Genomic DNA, 17,772 nt, shown 5'->3' with positions numbered 1-17,772 from the left:
GTCTGTTTCCTTGCGCTACCTCGCTAACACGGGAGACAGCGACTAAGTATAATAAAATATGAAATACTTATGAGTCAATCGATGTTAACTTATGATACAGCACTTGTGGTGGATTCAAGTGATAAACGTCAAAATGTGGTGATTGAGTCTGCAAGAACGCGTGAAAGGAGAAACTTAAAGATAAATGTGAACAAAAGCAGGGTTTTTAGGATTAGCATGATTGAGGGACAGGTTAGTTGGGGTGCGACTTTGAATGGAGAAAAAATGGAAGCAGCGAGGTATTTTAGATACCTGGGAGTGGATATGGCAGCAATGGAAATTTGGAAGCAAAAGTAAGTTATGGGGTGGGTGAGGGGGGATAAAGGTTCTGGGAGCGCTGAAGAATGTGTGGAGAGATCGTTACCTGGTCGGGCAAAAATGGGTATGTATGAAGGTATAGTTGTCCCAACAATTTTATATAGATGCGAGGCATGGACTATGGATAAGGCTTTGCGGAGAAGGGTGGATGTACCGAAAATGAAATATTTGAGGGCAATATGTGGTGTGAAGTGGTTTGATCGAGTAAGTTAAGAAAGGGTAAGAGAGATGGGTGGTAATAAAAAAGAGTGTGGTTGAGAGAGCTGAAGAGTATGTGCTGAACTGGTTTGGACTTACGGAGAAAATGAGTGAGGAAAAGTCGACAAAGAAGATGTATGCGTCAGAAGTGGAGGGAACAAGGAGAATGGGGAGACCAAATTAGAGGTGGAAGGATGGAGTGAAAAAGATTCTGAGCGATCGAGTCCTGAACATACAGGAGGGTGAAAAGCATGCACGAGAAAGAGTGAACTGGAACGATGTGGCATACTGAGGTCGACGTGCTGTGAACAGACTGAAGCAGGGCATGTGAAGCGTGCGTGGTATGTATGTATGCATGTATGTATGTACGAGAGGGAAGAGAGCCAGAAAGACATGTGGGTGAAAATGAAAGTTGATTACGAACGATGGGTGACTTTAGCTCTTATGCTCCTGGTAGCGAAAGGAGCGAAGAGAGGGGAGTATGTGCGGAGGAACTTTGAGTGTGCCAGGAATTCCGATGCAAGGGATCACATAATAGTCTTGGATGATTTGAATCCGAAAGAGGTTTGCGTGGCTGCTGTGGGTGAACAGTATGCGTAACTGTGGAACTGGCATCTGAAAAAGGACTGGTGAATGGAAATACCAGATTAAAAAGGAGGAAAATACACAAGTGAACGAGTCGGGATAATGGTAAGCGGGCGTTACTGGACTATGTCCTGATTCATAGGCATGCTAAAGAGACACTTATGCATGTACATGTGCTGAGACAGGCAGCTGGCAGGATGTCTGACCACTTCTTGGTGGAGGCCAAGGTAAACGTTTGTAGAAGCTTTAGGAAAGGAGTAAATGATATGCGTGGGAAGAGGGTAGTGAATGAAAACGAGTTGGGAAAAGCGTCTTGTGTGACGAGATACCACTAGAGACTGATGAGGTAGTGCAAAATACAGGAATAAACGAGACTTAGGGAATGGATGAAGAGAGAATTCTACGGCATTCGGAAGGTTGGATGTCGGCGCGTGAGATTGGGATGAGCAAGTTAAGTTGTTAGTGAGAGAGATAAGAGCGGTGCATGAGCGTTACCTACAAGGAAGGGGTCCGAGTGACTAGAGGCACAAAGTGCACATAAACACTGGGTTGATACAGTATCGGCAAACTTTAGAGAAAATAAGACTCGTTGAAAGGAGGTAAACAGATATGTGAAGGAAGAAAGAGAACAAAGGTAAGCACAACTAAAGGAAGCAGATCAGGAAGTGGCAACAGGAAAAGAAGTGGAGAAATGGAGTGAGAATGCTGAAGGATGGTTGAATGTGTTAGATGACAAGGTGGCAGATGGAGGGTGTTTGCGGTGTGGAGGTATGCGAAGCCAGAGTCAAGGCAAGTGCTGTGGTGAAAAGAGAAAAGGTGACGAATGCTTTGCTTAAGATGAAGTGAGGCACAGTTGCTGGAGTGGATGGGATTGCAGATGAACTTCTCAAGAATGGAGTGACATTGTTGTTGACTGATTGGCTGGGATTTTCAGTGTGTGCATGTTCTAATTACAGAGGTATATGTTCACTGAGTATGTCTGGTAAGTTGTATAAGAGAGTGGTGAGTGAGAGGGTGGTGGCATGTACAGAGCATCAGACTGGAGAGAAAAAATGTGGCTTCAGGAGTAGAAGAGAATATGTGAACCAGTTGTTTACTTAGAATTTGTGTGAGAAATACTTATGTGGTATATATGAATCAAGAGAAATCGTATGATAAGGTTGATAGGGATGCTTTGTGGAAGGTGTTACGCATATATGGTGAGAGAGGAAAGCATCTATTTTTGTGTTTACTCTGCTGCTAATTTTCTGATTTTTCCAGTAATGAACGTTTTCTCTACATTTTTCTTTTAAGTACTTTTTGAAAACTATGTTAGATTTCTTCAAAATTTGGCCTAACAGAATGTACTCTATTACCTAAAGACTCACATGAATTCAAAACATCAACATATTTCTTCCATATCCAGTAGTTATTGCCACTTGAAGACACCACAGTTATCAGGCTCACTTAAGACCTAAATCTTGCTGGAGGAACATTGGACAACACTGGGCTTTCCTTCTATGTTCTTGATCTCTTACATTGTCCAGCTTCCCTCTGTTATCACCAACTATTTTTTACGTATGATTATCACTCGACCCAAAGTGAGAAGTAATGCATGTCTGTGTGTGACGATGCAGGCGCTGTGCTGCTGGACCTTGATGAGGTTGAACTGCCGAGCATCGTGTCCCGTGTGGTGGACGAGATGATCGTCCACCGTCAGATTCCTGCCAACCAGCGCGATGCCGTCACCCAAATCCTCCTCCAGAAACACAAAGCCATGAACGAGAGCCAGTCCTCCTCCAGGAGAGCCTCAATGGGATCCAAGAGCAGCTTGGCCAGGTAGGTCGCTCCCTCGCCAGTGTAACCCAGCTAACAGACAACCTCCCCAGCCTGGCTTGCATTTCTGGCGATAATTCTCAATAATATTTTTGTCATAATGTTCATAACTTTCTCCTGCTGCTTAAAGTTCTTATTAATTATTTCTTGGAGTAGATGATTAAAAACCATCATTCACTCCCCCACCTGGATCTGTTTCAGTTCCGAGGAGAAACTCAAGGTCAACACAGACTATGGGCGACGACTGTCCTTGAACAAGATGGGACTCTCCACCCTGTTCCACGTGAACAATTTCTCCAAACTGCTTCGACGTAACTCGGCAGACACCAGCGGCATTATATCCTACGGTGGCATCTCCAAGGACCCTAACCCAGAGATCAAGAGGAGGCACAGCCGAGATGACAATTATACTCAGGTAGGTCTCCCTCGACACTGCCGCTGCTGCTGTTGAACACAGTCACCGAGGTGCTCTCCACCCCACAGTAGGACTCTTACTGTGAGGTTCTGTGGCACCAGCAGCGTTTTGTGGCACCAGCAACATGTTGTGGCACCAACACCAAGCTGGGGTATTAGCATTAAGTAGTGGTAATACACGTAAAAGTATTTTCTTGAGGCTTACAAGAAAGGATAATAAAGATAATGAGACTCAAGTATCTTTGCTTAACGAAGCTAAGGGAAAAAAAATCTAATACAGAGCGTGTGACATCAATATACATACTACCTGTTGTGAGAATCCACATTCTTACAGTATATGGGAGATATACGTAAGCACATAGGTTTAACTAGAATACTGCCTCTAAAGATAATATGAAACTTAGAATAGGACATAACAGGACAATATCGTTGGCACAAAACACTACAGAGAATGCCTAATGTAAAGATATTTTGTCTTTTTAGTTTAAAAAAAAGCTTTTAAGTGGGCATTCTCTTTAAGTAGTGAATATCTTTATCCAATGCAGACATCTTCTGCGTGGATTAACATCTTAATCCTCTGCACAGAGGTAGTGGTTCGGTCTTACGACATTCCCTCACCTTACCACAGATCGAAATCGACAGTCGGGAAGATATTCGCAAAAATAAGGATCTCATGAAGAACATCCACGAGGACGCTGAGGCCACGGCTGTGTTAGTAGGCTCGGTGGAGCAACTGCAACGCCCGACCATCGCCTTCGTCAGGCTGGCAACGGGGGTCATGATGGACTCTGTGGTCGAGGTCAGTCTCCCACGTCACGTTCATTCACAGACTTTGTCTTAATCTGACTCAATCCCTTGAGCACGATAGGACGACACTTGAGCACGACGTTATTACGACCCTTGGGTACTGATGGCTTGGTTTTTTTACCTGACTCTTAAGGATCGGGTCCAATTTCAGGCCATCATACCTTAAGTTGTACCGAGGTGCTCAAGGATCATGCTGTCATTCTCAAGGGGTACAAAATACTCGTGTTTTCATCCGTTATCCACTCCCACAGCTAACTCTTCCTCTCTCTGTTTTCCTGTAGGTACCCATCCCTGTGAGATTTATATTTGTGCTCTTGGGGCCGTACCAGGGCGAGGCGGACTACCAGGAGGTAGGTCACTCCATCTCCACCCTCATGTCTGACCAGGAATTCCACGAAATGGCTCGACGTGCAAACACACGCGAACAGCTGCTGTCGGCCATCAACTCCTTCCTGAGCGTGTCCAACGGTCTGCCTCCCTGCGATGGAGACGACATGCAAATCAAGATTCATCACAACACCAAGAAGAGAGACAGCATAAAGTACAAGGAAATCCAGTGTGAGCCAGGTAACATGTTTGACTTGTTTAACATCCAACAGAGTTTCCGCCGCTCATGGGACCGCTGTCAGCTGGTAGCGTAAGACTGCCGCGCTCTGCCAGCATGTGATAACACCGCAATGACTTGGGTCATATGGTCATCTACGCCATCCATGGTGCGATCCCAAAGGTCATAGAGAACTCAGGACAATCATCATGAATCATCTACTTTCGACGCCTTTTCACAGGTCACCATAACAGGTTGTATATCAGACATATTGCGTACACGAATGTCCCTCAGTCTAGTGACTCTGACTTCCAACACGTACAGAAAAACTGTTGGTACACATATTCATGTCTATGCATTTGTAGCCCAGCCTCCAGCAGAAGCTTGAACCAGTCTCGCCAAAACTGTTACGTGTGGCAGATGTTCTTATTCCTCCTGGTTAGGGTGGTAACTCTGTCTTAATTCTCCCTCAACCCATATTGAGCCAGTGATTCAAAGCCTTTCCCCGTTTACTCGAAGGTTTAACGCTGTTGGCGTAGGCTACGTCACAGAATTTCCACAATGTAAAATCTCACTTTTCCCTCAGTTTCTTTTTTAGAATATATAGTGAAGACCATGCGTTTCAGAATTTTATCTTATACATACAGGGTGTCCCAAAAAATGTACTCACTTTTTGACACCCTATAACACTGATTTTTTTCTTTATATATATATATATATATATATATATATATATATATATATATATATATATATATATATATATATATATATATATATATATACAGAGAGAGAGAGAGAGAGAGAGAGAGAGAGAGAGAGAGAGAGAGAGAGAGAGAGAGAGAGAGAGAGAGAGAGAGAGAGAGAGAGAGAGGAACAGAAGGAGTCAGACAGGAAGTGCTCATCCTCCACGAAGGCTCAGGCAGGGGTATCCAAATATTTCTGGATGTTCTGGCTTTGTGTGAAACAAAGCTCAAGGATAAACGGGAGGAATGAATGACATTAGTCTTGGGAGGAGAGTCTGGGTTGGTGAGAGAAGAAGAGCTTTGGATGGAGTAGCATTACTCCTTAAGCAGGAGTTGTGGAAGTGTGTGAAAGCGTGTGAGGAAGTGAATTCTAATGTGGGTAGAAATGAAAGTGGCAAGAGAAGAATGATTGCTAATGCTTGTGCACCTGGCCTTGAGAAGAAAAATCACGAGAGGCAAAAGATTTAGAAGTAGCTGGTTGAGTGTATCAGTAGTTTTGATGCAAGAGACTGTATTAGCGATGGTGATTTGCGTGCGAAGGTGAGTAATGTGGCAGCTGATGCCATAATTGGAGCGGCATGAGGTATTCAGTATTGCGAATATGAATAGTGAGCAGCTTGCAGGGTTGTGTGCTGAAAAAGGACTCGTGATTGGGAATACTTGAATTAAATGAGGCACATACAAATGTTTGTGTATATGAGTAGGAAGGATGGTCAGCGGGCATTCCTGGATAACATAATAATTGATAAGCATGAAAATGAGAGACTTTAGATGTAAATGCGCTGAGAAGGGCAGCTGGTGGGATGTCTGATAACTATCTTGTGAAAGCGAAGGTGAAGATTTGTAGAGGTTTACCAAAAGGAGGAAACAATATTGGAGTAAGTGAGCTTGGAAAAGATATCTGTGTGAAGAATACCAGGAAATATAGACTATAGAATGGCAAAAGGTGAGAGTGCACGAAGCTAGTGGAGTTGCTAAGGACTGGGATGTATTTAGGGAAGCAGTGATGGCATGTGCAAGAGATGCATGTGGCATCCAAAAGGTGGGAGGTGAAAAGATTAGAAAGGCTAGTGAATGGTGGGATGAAGTAAAGTTGCTAGTGAAACAGAAAAGAGATGCGTTTTGGCGGCATTTACAGGGAAGGAGAGTAAATAATTGGAGGATGTATCAGGTTAATGATGTGAGAAAAACAAGAGAAAAATAAGAACATCGGTGAACGGGGCAAAAGGGGAAGTGGTAACAGGTAGCGAAGAAGTGAAGAGGAGATAAAGTATGCATTTTGAAGGAGTGTTGAATGTGTTTGATGACAGAGTTACAGATGTAAGGTGTCTGGGTCGGGATGGTATGGTATGCGAAGTGAGAGGGGTCATGGAGTGGTTTGGTGAAGAGAAGAGGTGGTGAAAGCCTTTCGCAAGATGAAATACGACTAAGACAGCTGGTTTGGATGATACTGCAGCTGAATTTCTCAAGAAAGATGGGAAACGTGGTGACTGTTTTGTTTATGTGTTAGGATTTTGAATGTATTTATGGATCATGGTGAGGTGCCTGGGGACTGGTGGTATGCATGTATAGTACCACTGTATAAAGGCGATGGTGATAGAGGTGAGTGTTCAAACTACAGTGATATAAGTTTGTTGATAGTACCAGGAAAGCTGTATGGGAGGGCAGTGATTGTGAGGATGAAGGCATGGTGCAGAGCATGAGACTGGTCTCAAAAGTGGTAGTGGATGTGTGGATCAAGTGTTTGCTTGAAAGAATGTGTGAAAAATACTTATGGATTTATATGTGGCATTCATGGATCTGAAGGAAGCATATGATAGGGCTGTTAGAGATACCATGTGGAAGGTCTTGAGAATATATGATGTGGGAGGAAAGTTGCCGAAAGGAGTGAGAAGTTTTCATCAAGAGAGTATGGCATGTGTACGAGAAGGAAGAGAAGAGAGTGAACGGTTCCAAGGAAGGTTGGTCTACGACAGAGGTGTTTGATGTCACCATAGTTATTTAATTGTTTATGGGTTGGGTAGTAAAGGAGGTAAAGGCAAGAGTCTTGGAAATGGCGACTATGCAGTCTGTAGAAAACGAAAGAGCCTGGAAAGTGGGTCAGTTGTTTGCTGATGATATAACACTGGTGACAGATTCGAATGCGAAACTGCAAAAGTTGGTGACTGAATTTGGAAGATTGTGTGGAAAGAAGAGAAATGTAAACAACTGCAAGGTTATCATACTTATCAGGGTTAGGGGACAATATAGTTGGAGAGTGAGACTGAACTGAGAAAAACTGAAGTGAATTGTTTTGAATACCTGAGACTGGACATTTCAGTGAATGGGACTACTGGAAGCAGAAGTGAGCCATAGGGTGAGTGAAGGGGCGAAGATTCTGGGAGAGCTGAAGAATGTGTGGAAAGAAAGATCGTTATCTGGGAGGGTAAAAATGAGTATGTTTGAAGGAAGAGTAGTTCCAACAATATAATATGGATGCCAGGTATGGGTTATAGATGAAGCTGTGCGGAGGAACGTGGCTGTGTTGGAAACGAAATATCTAAGGACATGCAAAGGTCTGTGGGGCCTGGTTGTGGATAAGAAGCTGTGGCTTCGGGATATTACAAATGACAGCTAGAGAATGGATAAGAGCGCATGTGGCCGTTCTTCATCTGTTCCTGATGCTAACTCACTAACGCGGGAAGCAACGATTACGTATGAACGTATGTATATATGCTTGATATCGGATAACCTAACACAGTCCTGAAAAATGCGTAGTATTGAAGAAAGGCGTTTCGTACCTCGTCACTAGAGCGAGCATTCCTTCCCTGTGTTGAAAGTCATGTCAACCCAGTAACCCACAGAGGCACTAAGGTATGGAAGCTGTTTTTTCGGCCTCCTTTCTCCTGTAGTTAGCTAATTTTCTGGTCACTGCTGCTAACCTAACCTAACCTAACCTGATTGTCTGTGACCACAACGAAAAAGTCCCGTGTTCCAGAGTGTCATGGAACCATGCTTGGGTTCAGCACTGCGACAACCCTTGTCCTGTATCGTATCTAGCTGCCGTATCAGACTTTCCTTGCTACCTTTTTACGTCATCCTGTAGATTATCTTGCTATCTTGTAGCGTTCTCTCCTTTCTTGCTACCATATACGAAATACATCATCTTTTCTTATTCACCTGTCGTGTTTTGCTACAATTTTCTTGACTCTACCATTTTCTCAACTCTACCATTTCTTGCTACCAGGTCCGTTATAAATCTTTTCCAGCTGAGGGGTTCCGATTAAAGTCTTCGTTCCCTTAACTCATTTTTCTTTCACCTGAGATAGCTATGACAACGGCTTCCTCTGCCCTTGCTTCGTCGGTCACTAAATAAAGTAAATAAATAATAATGATAATAACAAGTCTGCCTACGGATACCTTTGCAACTTTTCCAGTCAATAAGGCATACGAGAGAAGAAATAATAAAGGCACTTTCTGACAATACGACTAACATGTCTAGTCTTATAGCTATAGAGGTATGTGGGCCAGAGTAGTCAACGTGAATAAACTCGAGAATTATACGAGTAATGAGGGACTGAAGCTAACTGACAGGGTTCCCTTATAAAAATAAACTCGTAATATAACAGGCAACAGTAGTAAAAAAGAGGGTATGGCCGGAGGATAGAACGACATGTCTACTCTGTATGAGAGACTTAGTGTGACTGCCTTGTGCCGGGCCGCCGGCCTGGCTCTGGGGCCGGCTCGTGTGAATATTAGCCACTGGCTATTATGCTGAACACATACTCAGTATACGTTGAAATCATCAATATTACTCGGTTATCTTGGCTTCCGTTCTGTTCCAACGAAAACAAGTCAGGGCTGGATAGCCTACACAAAACATTCTAAGTTCTATGCCAAACAACTAAATCTATTTCTTACTTCTATTCTTAATCTTTTTATGTTCCTTGTATTGCATCTTGTTAGTGAGTGAGGCTGTAGCGTCTTTTAACCATGTGCAATTGTTATATGTTTTCCTCACTTGGTCGACTGAGCGGTGTAAGAAACTGAAAGGCAGATCTGAAGTAAAGTTACTCTTCATTTCATTGGCGAAGAAAACCTAGAGACACACGGTGGTCGTGGAGTGCAGATGCCTGTCTAGTACCAGTCACTGGCTGTGAACATACTCTGACGTTCTGCTGGGGGTGTCAGCAGACTAGACTGTCTTAAGTGGCCAGAGTGTGTCACAACTGCACCAGGATGAGTCAAACTGTAACACATAATGGTCTTGTACAATTCTGGAATCTTATCTTGCGGCTTTTCAGTACCAGCAGAAAGCTCTGCAGGCAGTGACACACTTCAAAACGCTGTGATCTGTGTTTGGAAGTCGACAGATTTTTTTTTCCAGTAAGAACGTGATAGATAAGATGAATCTGCAGAGGATGGCAAGCTTCTTTCAGGAAAAGATGAGTATGTTGTAGACCGGTGCGAGTCGAGGTAGGATCCTTGATTACAGTCATACCGCAGAAGCTGAGGCTAAGTTGACACCAAGGGAGGCTTTCCCCAATAAAACCTTTCAGCAGTGGACCGACATGCTGTTCGTATGCTTGGAACACCCGGTGGCAGCCTAGAGCGAAGTATGTGATCTGTTTGGATTCTCTATAAACTTTCTAATAGTGGACCCTGCTACCAATACAACTGCTAAAAATAAGTTGTCGGACTTCTACAAGCGTGATCTGGATATCAGCTCTGGCGAGGAGCTATCTCACTTCCAGTCATTCGCCTCAAAATTTTTCAACCGGGAACAGAAGGCTGTAGTGTGGAACAATTCGTGTATAATGACAGCGATGTTCAGAGTTCCTAACACAGATATGGTTTTGGAGTTGTATCCCACACTATTGACCACTAACTGTTCTGGTCAGCGATTTATTTTAGAAAATATAGTTGATCAAATACTTGCAACGGGCTATTGTGACCCGTAGTCGCCTCACAAATCTTACCATAATGAGTACTGGGGTCGGTCACCTCACGGTCTTAACTGCAACCACATTATCCGCACATACGCCAGACAACTTGGGCCACTTGACAAGGGGCACGCACGGCACTGCTTTGATATAAGTACCGAGGTATATATAAATCTGCTATAATCTTCGATCTTTTTTTAGTGGTGTGTAAATATAGAACTATGAATAAGGGAGGTTTACCCAGGGTACTCACGGTGCTGCACAGGTTTCTTTTACTATAAAGCCCACGACAGAAAATCTCCCACATACGTCATAATCTAATTTCCTTGCTAATACTTATCATGCTCCGTATCCCCTTGGGCCTCTGCTTCCTCACCCTCTAGTGACGACCTTGATATTGTTTTCACTGCCAATTGGTAATTCAAACAAGCAGTAAACACTTTATCATCATAATATCTAAACAAACAGGTCGATCCTCAGGCAGCATTTCAATCACCCGAGGTTGCTCGTCGTCAACGTCTTGTTTGATGTCTCCTTTCTCTCCTGCCTCTGGTTTTTCTCATTCATACCAATAGCCACAGTCTATGGCCTGCCACATAGTCTCACACTCCACACTGCTGCCGTCTCCCGCACAGCCGTCCGCCGCCTTCCATCATCATCCAACCTTCCACGTCGTTCGCGCTGTAACTCCTACACCAGAACATCAGTGATTCTCTTCGTCAATTCCTCTCGTTATAAGCCTCTGAGACCTGCACGTGAGCTGAATCTATTAAACCTCAGACCCCAAAAGATGTGTCAGGTGTTGCCATCGGGTCGTCAGTGGTTAAATGAGAGGTTATATATTACAACCCTGTAGTACAAGGTGGGTCATGCATACGACATCATTCCTCCGGACCACTACGTGAAGCGCTTCTGTAGTGCTGATACGCTCACAGAGAACTGATTGGAGAATATCTTCTCTATTTTCTACGTTATCTTTGACGACCTACTTTTATTATTGCATCTTTTACCATTTCCTTGTCTATATATTATGGTTTTTAGGGGGGTTGGGGGTAGGGCTAATTTCCGTATCTCTTGACTCTTCAATTCCTCAAGGCAAGTCTCCCTTGAATCAGCTGTATCGTCGTGGTTAGCCCCGCTGGTCACTCTGAAGCACAAACACATCTCCCTCACTTAAACAAGTCGAGTCAGTGAACCATCTCAAGCCGCGGCCTCACCCCTTATCACTCCTCTCCTATCCGCCACCTCCTCCTCCTCCTCCTCCTCCTAACAGTTGCGGTCAATTACTTCTTCATCTCTTGTGATCTTATCCCTTGCTGTTTCTAATGACTTTAATGTACAGTCTTACACTACCTGCTTCCCTCCAGTAGGATTTCTACCAAGCAGGCTCCACTTCCCTCTAGAAGGGTTCCTCCCCAGTAGGCTCTGCTTTCCTCCAGCAGTCTTCCTCCCCAGTAGGCTCTGCTTTCCTCCAGCAGTCTTCCTCCCCAGTAGGCTCTGCTTTCCTCCAGCAGTCTTCCTCCCCAGTAGGCTCTGCTTTCCTCCAGCAGTCTTCCTCCCCAGTAGGCTCTGCTTTCCTCCAGCAGTCTTCCTCCCCAGTAGGCTCTGCTTTCCTCCAGCAGTCTTCCTCCCCAGTAGGCTCTGCTTTCCTCCAGCAGTCTTCCTCCCCAGTAGGCTCTGCTTTCCTCCAGCAGTCTTCCTCCCCAGTAGGCTCTGCTTTCCTCCAGCAGTCTTCCTCCCCAGTAGGCTCTGCTTTCCTCCAGCAGTCTTCCTCCCCAGTAGGCTCTGCTTTCCTCCAGCAGTCTTCCTCACCACTAGGCTCTGCTTCCCTCACAGGATTCCTTAACACCAGGCTCTGCTCCTCACCATCAGGGTTTCTACCTAGCAGGCTTTGCTTCCCTCCAGAAGGGTTCCTTCCCACGAGGCTCTGCTTCCCTCCAGCAGGGTTACTCCCCAACGGGCTGTGCTTCCTTCCAGCAGGAGTACTCCCCAGCAGGCTTTGCTTCCTTCCAGTAGGGGTGCCCCTCCAGCAAGCTCTGCCTCCCTCCAGGATGTAAGAAAAATAACGTACAGGGTAGAGTGATCCAGATGAGGTAATGTCTTAATGTCTTACACATACCGTTTGGAAAAATTATTTCTAATTAAAAATTTGTTTCACTGGCCTTGCATAGTAGTTTACGTGTTACGTACGTCCACGGCAGTCTGTTGTTCAACTGGCCAACTGCACCGCACTCTACATGCATAAAGTTTTTTTTTGTACCATCAGTTACATATTAATGCAACTTATTTTCAGATTCTTTTCGGAATTTCCTCTAAGCTCGAATTTCTAATCAATCTTATTTTTTTTTTCCAGCTGTATCTCCGTTTCCTGGGGGCGGCGCTGATGACGGAGACGACTCCCCTCCAGTACGGGACCCTCTGCTTCGTACTGGGAAGCCCTTCCATGGCCTCGTGCAGGACATCAAGATACGCTACTCCTTCTACCTCTCTGACCTTAAGGATGGGTTTGACATCCAGGTGTTGTCGGCAGCCATCTTCATCTTCTTCGCTGCCCTCTCAGGAGCCATCACCTTCGGTGGCATGTACGGTAAGATACTCGCTCGTGGTTCCCGTCCTCTGCCGTACATGTCTTCCCATCCACCTAGCGTTGTTACCTGTATTCAAAGCCGAGACGGGTGAGGAGGCCTCATCACCACCACACCTAGGATTACCGTCTACCTCCAAACACAGTCTCCAAGGACCACAGAGCAAGACATAGGGCTTCCTGTATATCTGAGCGACGACGAGTGGAAACCTGTTAGTCACCAAAGGATGTGAACAAACGAGGTTACCTTCCGTGATGTTAGCTAAGGCGGGACCGCAGGCAAGACCGCAACGGAGACAAGTTAAGGTAGAATTATGGGGGAAGATATAAAAGAAAGATAACAAGAGAAATACGAAATAAGGATCTGAGGCGGACGAAGGCAGCAGGAGGAAAAGTCGTTTTATCACAGAACATTACGTTCTTTACTTGGGGGAGGGAGGACAATCGACGGCTCTTCATAGGCAGATATGTGGTTCTTGAATTCATAGCAGAAATAGAATATGGAATCACCAGGGCTGCTTTTAGGAAGTGGACTGTTCCAACCCCAGAATTTCTAAATCTTTGTGGCCATATCAGATATTCTCTATCTTAATATTATAGACAATATATTATACTTTCATTTTCACTTTTTTCGGGGGAGACAATTACATCATCATCACTTCCAGTCTAGAACACCTATCACCGATCAGTCCCTTGAAATGCCAACCCCAGCACTGTCTGGGAGCTCAGTGGGCATCCCTGCACGGCTTCTTCACTGACCTTTCTTGGGGCAGGTGTTGCTTCACTAGTCAGGATGTCCCCAGCTGTGGTGACCGTAGCAGAGCTTATCTCCATCAAGGACAGCGTACAAGGACAGGAAACTCTTCCCTTCCCCTGAAACCCACTATTCCACTGTCATTTCTGCTTGAAATCATTGCAAAGCTGTTCCTTGTACAGCAAATCAAACCTCTGTAAAGGGAAAGTCAGCTGATCTGACGTATACCAATAATTCTTTCTGTTCCTCAAACAAAAGCATATCTCTAATAACATCTGTAGTTCATCCTTTCTTCTCTTCCGGCCAGATCAAATCATGGCCATCATGCATACAGATAAAGACCTCTCTTTTTGGTACCATACTCTTCATTCATTCTACAGTCGATGACTGGGCGTTTAGTCCTCCCTCCCTCCCCATCTCCCAAGTTCCTACACACAGGGTCTCCGAAGTACTTTCCGTGTTTCAAGTGGGCAGGACGTAAAACCCAGATGGAACACCTCCTCGAGTCCTAAGAGCCCGTGCCTCTGAGTTAGGTCCTTAACTTTCCTCGCTTGTTCATCTCATTCTAAAAACTCAAACAATTCCATCTTTTCGGGAGCATGCCTTGGTGAAGCCCATCTTTCAGAAAGGACACTGTGCTAACCCTTCCAACAACCCAGTGATCTCGCTTCTGCGATCTATTTGGCAATTCATTAAAACTTTAATTCTCACTCCCTCAGACATTTAGAATTTCATGTCCCTTCCTCTTGATTACAAGTACAGCTTTCCATGATTAAGGTCTATTGGTAACGTCTCCTGTTAGACTCATCCTCCCATCCTTTCTCGTGGATTTTGGTGAATCTTTATCGTGTTCCTAAAACACCTCCAAAGCATTTTTCACAGGCTTGGCTTCAACCTGCTTTCCGAATTTTCTTCCCCGAGCCATCCTTCTCTACGTCCTTTGATACACTGTGTCTTCTCTTTATCCGGTCCACTGCAGCAGTCGTTGATGAAGCAACTTTCCACTCATATCCTGGTGTCCCTCACGACAACCGAAGACTTAAGTCACCCCTGTACCCGACAGGTTCAGCCTTCTGTATTTCACTTTCACTATCCCATTCTCTCTGTTGTTTCTTTCACAGACTAGCTTACGAATGATGTAGTGTCGTTATCTTTACCGATGATTATTGCTGCAAAAAATCCTCCGGAATGTTAAGTAAACTATAAAAAACTTTACAAGTTTACATTTTTATGTGTACCCTTCATTGTCATTTTATTTCTTTTTCTTTTTTTCATTTTAAATAAATCTTCAACACTTTAAGACGTGTGTTCTTGACTGGTTTTCAAGGGCCTTATATGCAGTAAAAATGTGCATGGTCTTAAGAGTTAGCCGGAACATCTGGTGAGGGTCTTTAACAATTTCTGACTGGTTGTCATAAGTTGACGTTGACGGACTTAATGATCCTGGAGGTTGATAAGCCGAAGGGGTCATATACATAGTGAGAGTGTCTGTGGTCTTAGAGCTATCCTTAATACCTGAAGAAGGTCTTAAAGATCTTACGAGTGGCAGATGTAGCTTGGTGTTGACGGCCGTAATGACCCTGGCAATTGACAGACTTAATACCTAAGCAACCAACCAACTTGAAGCCCAAACAATCAACTGACTAATTAACCACAGTTCATCGATCACCTTAACTATCCCTCCTTTATATATGTATAGATAGTTTACTGCACCACAACCAGCTGAAAAAAAAATACGTGTAACTCTTACTGAGTTGTATCCGGAATTCATTAGTTGGCCACACCAGGAGGGGTAATCCAAGATGGCCAGGTTTGCTGGACCTGGAGGTGTGGCCATGAACGTCCAGGAGAGACGTGTACCCTTCACGTTCACGCAGCCAAGAATTTAAGCATAAGTTCTTTTGACCATCCTGCATGACGTGCCATTGTTCACCATTCCGCATGTAACACATCAAATGCATCAACCTTACTGCCGGCATGACAGCTAACGTATGACCATAACTCAGGTGACAAGATGGACAACTACATCGGGGTAGGCGAGTGCCTCCTCATCTCGGCCGTGAACGGCGTCATCTTCGCCTTGTTCGCTGCCCAACCTCTGCTCATCATCGGCGCCACGGGACCCCTCATGATCTTCGACATGAGTCTGTACCAGGTTAGTCTTCCCTCCGTGTAACATCAGGACCGTGACCTGCAACACTTTAACCTTGTGAGCACGACGGTACAACACCTCACGATAATGACGTACCTTTACGGGTCAGGTCAGAGGCCAAGGATCGAACCGTCGTCCTCAACAGATTGAGTACGTCATCACTCTCCTTTTACTGACGTCCAGTATAGTAAGAACAAGTGGCCGACTCTTCCGGCATTAGATGATAGTTATGGGCATGATACAATATTAGACTTTCCTATAGATGTCGATCATCAGCATATTACAATCTGATTTATTTTCCCTCTGGTTCACCGTGTCATCTTCTGTCCAGTTCACCATGACGTACGATCTGGACTTCCTGTCCATGAGGGTGTGGATCGGCGTGTGGATGACGGTGACAGGGCTGCTGGTGGCCGCCTTTGAAGCAGTTGCTATCGTCAAGAAGTTCACCAGATTCACTGAGGAGATCTTCTCGACCCTGGTCTGCCTCATCTTCATCTTCGAAGCCTTCGTCAAGCTGGCAGGCATCTTCCGCGAACACCCTCTCCAGGCAGACTATAGCTTCATGCAGGGCAACTACTCAGAATTGTACGTTTTCTTTGGGTTACGAAAAATATATATATTTGTCCCGTGCGGGGAAGGTGTTCCACACTCGTGGAGCACCCTCTCGTCAACCATGTTATCATGCATTTCTAAACTTTGTATAATCCGCATCCAGTTTCATTATTAGGCTCATTCCAATCATCCCCTACTCTCACACTATAAAAGTAATACTTTGTATCTTTTCAAAAAGTGTTTTCCTTAGTTTCATGTCATGACACGGTCTCTGGTCGTTCTAGCCCGACACCTTTACAAGTGTTCACTCTCGACCTCACCAAACTTTGAAGGTTGCGGCCACGTCACCCTTGCTTTAACTCTTACATGGTGAGGAAATTTGTTGTGTGTGTGTGTGTGTGTGTGTGTGTGTGTGTGTGTGTGTGTGTGTGTGTGTGTGTGTGTGTGTGTGTGTGTGTGTGTGTGTGTGTGTGTGTGTGTGTGTGTGTGTGTGTGTGTGTGTGTGTGTGTGTGTGTGTAAGGTTGTAGGATTTCTTAAAAGGAGGTTAAAGGATTAAGAATACGGACGCAAAAGGAATTCACTGATCATATAATAGTGTGTTCAACGTCGGAAGCATATGATGTGAAAAAGAAGAAGAAGAAGAAGAAGAAGAAGAAGAAGAAGAAGAAGAAGAAGAAGAAGAAGAAGAAGAGAATATAGTGCAGGGAGAATGAGAATTGTGAGGAGGAAACATATTTCTATAGGCTGTGTATGCAAGGCAAAGGAGAGGGAAAGAGAGGAAGGGATGGACATGTGGAAAGATCAGGAAAAGGGCGAGAGAGATGGTATGGAAGAGCAGACAGAGCAACACCACCTGAGGTTGGTTGTGGGAGGTGTGATGCAGCACTAATGCGGCTGGCTGGTGACTGAGGAGAGGGAACAGCTGCTGTCAGAGGTGTGATACAGCATCGGCTGAGGCTAGCTGGCTGGTGACTGGGGATAAGCACCAGCTGCTCCCTCAGCGATTCTCGTGTAAACTAGCGAACCCCTTGATCACGACAGCACGACCCTTGATTACTAACGGCCGTCCTTTTGGTATGATGCCCTGACCTATGACCTGACCCTTACGGTTTAAGTCGAAGTTAATACCGTCATACGACAGGGTCGTCCCGTCATGCTGCATGGGTCATAGGATATACACAACTGAAAATGGCTTTCCTTATCGAATACATGAGTTATGGGAGAGCGAATTTCTTTTAAATACGCTGAGATCATGAGCCTAGAGTGGTTCACAATGGTAAGTCAGTGGAGAGTTAAAAAGTACTTTAGTAATAATAAAGATCACATGGAAGAAAGATG

The 17,772-nt window shown here is 44.7% G+C and overlaps 1 protein-coding gene across 2 annotated transcripts in view; it reads left to right on the top strand.

The window, feature by feature from the left end:
• Positions 1-17,772, top strand: part of LOC139767201 (anion exchange protein 2-like) — a 44,307-nt gene that overhangs the window by 15,686 nt on the left and 10,849 nt on the right. The window contains exons 2-8 of one of the 2 annotated variants that reach the window (XM_071696328.1): positions 2,757-2,958; positions 3,157-3,370; positions 3,998-4,168; positions 4,458-4,734; positions 12,742-12,975; positions 15,733-15,881; positions 16,210-16,466. In XM_071696328.1, coding sequence (XP_071552429.1) covers positions 2,757-2,958; positions 3,157-3,370; positions 3,998-4,168; positions 4,458-4,734; positions 12,742-12,975; positions 15,733-15,881; positions 16,210-16,466 — 1,504 coding nt within the window. Of the gene's footprint in view, positions 1-2,756; positions 2,959-3,156; positions 3,371-3,997; positions 4,169-4,457; positions 4,744-12,741; positions 12,976-15,732; positions 15,882-16,209; positions 16,467-17,772 lie in introns of both variants that reach the window. The other variant, XM_071696321.1, reaches the window with a different exon arrangement.

The sequence above is a fragment of the Panulirus ornatus genome, chromosome 4 (assembly GCF_036320965.1).
Source record: "Panulirus ornatus isolate Po-2019 chromosome 4, ASM3632096v1, whole genome shotgun sequence".
In the NCBI taxonomy this organism is placed as follows: domain Eukaryota; kingdom Metazoa; phylum Arthropoda; class Malacostraca; order Decapoda; family Palinuridae; genus Panulirus; species Panulirus ornatus.
This window is presented reverse-complemented; position numbering and strand designations above follow the sequence as displayed.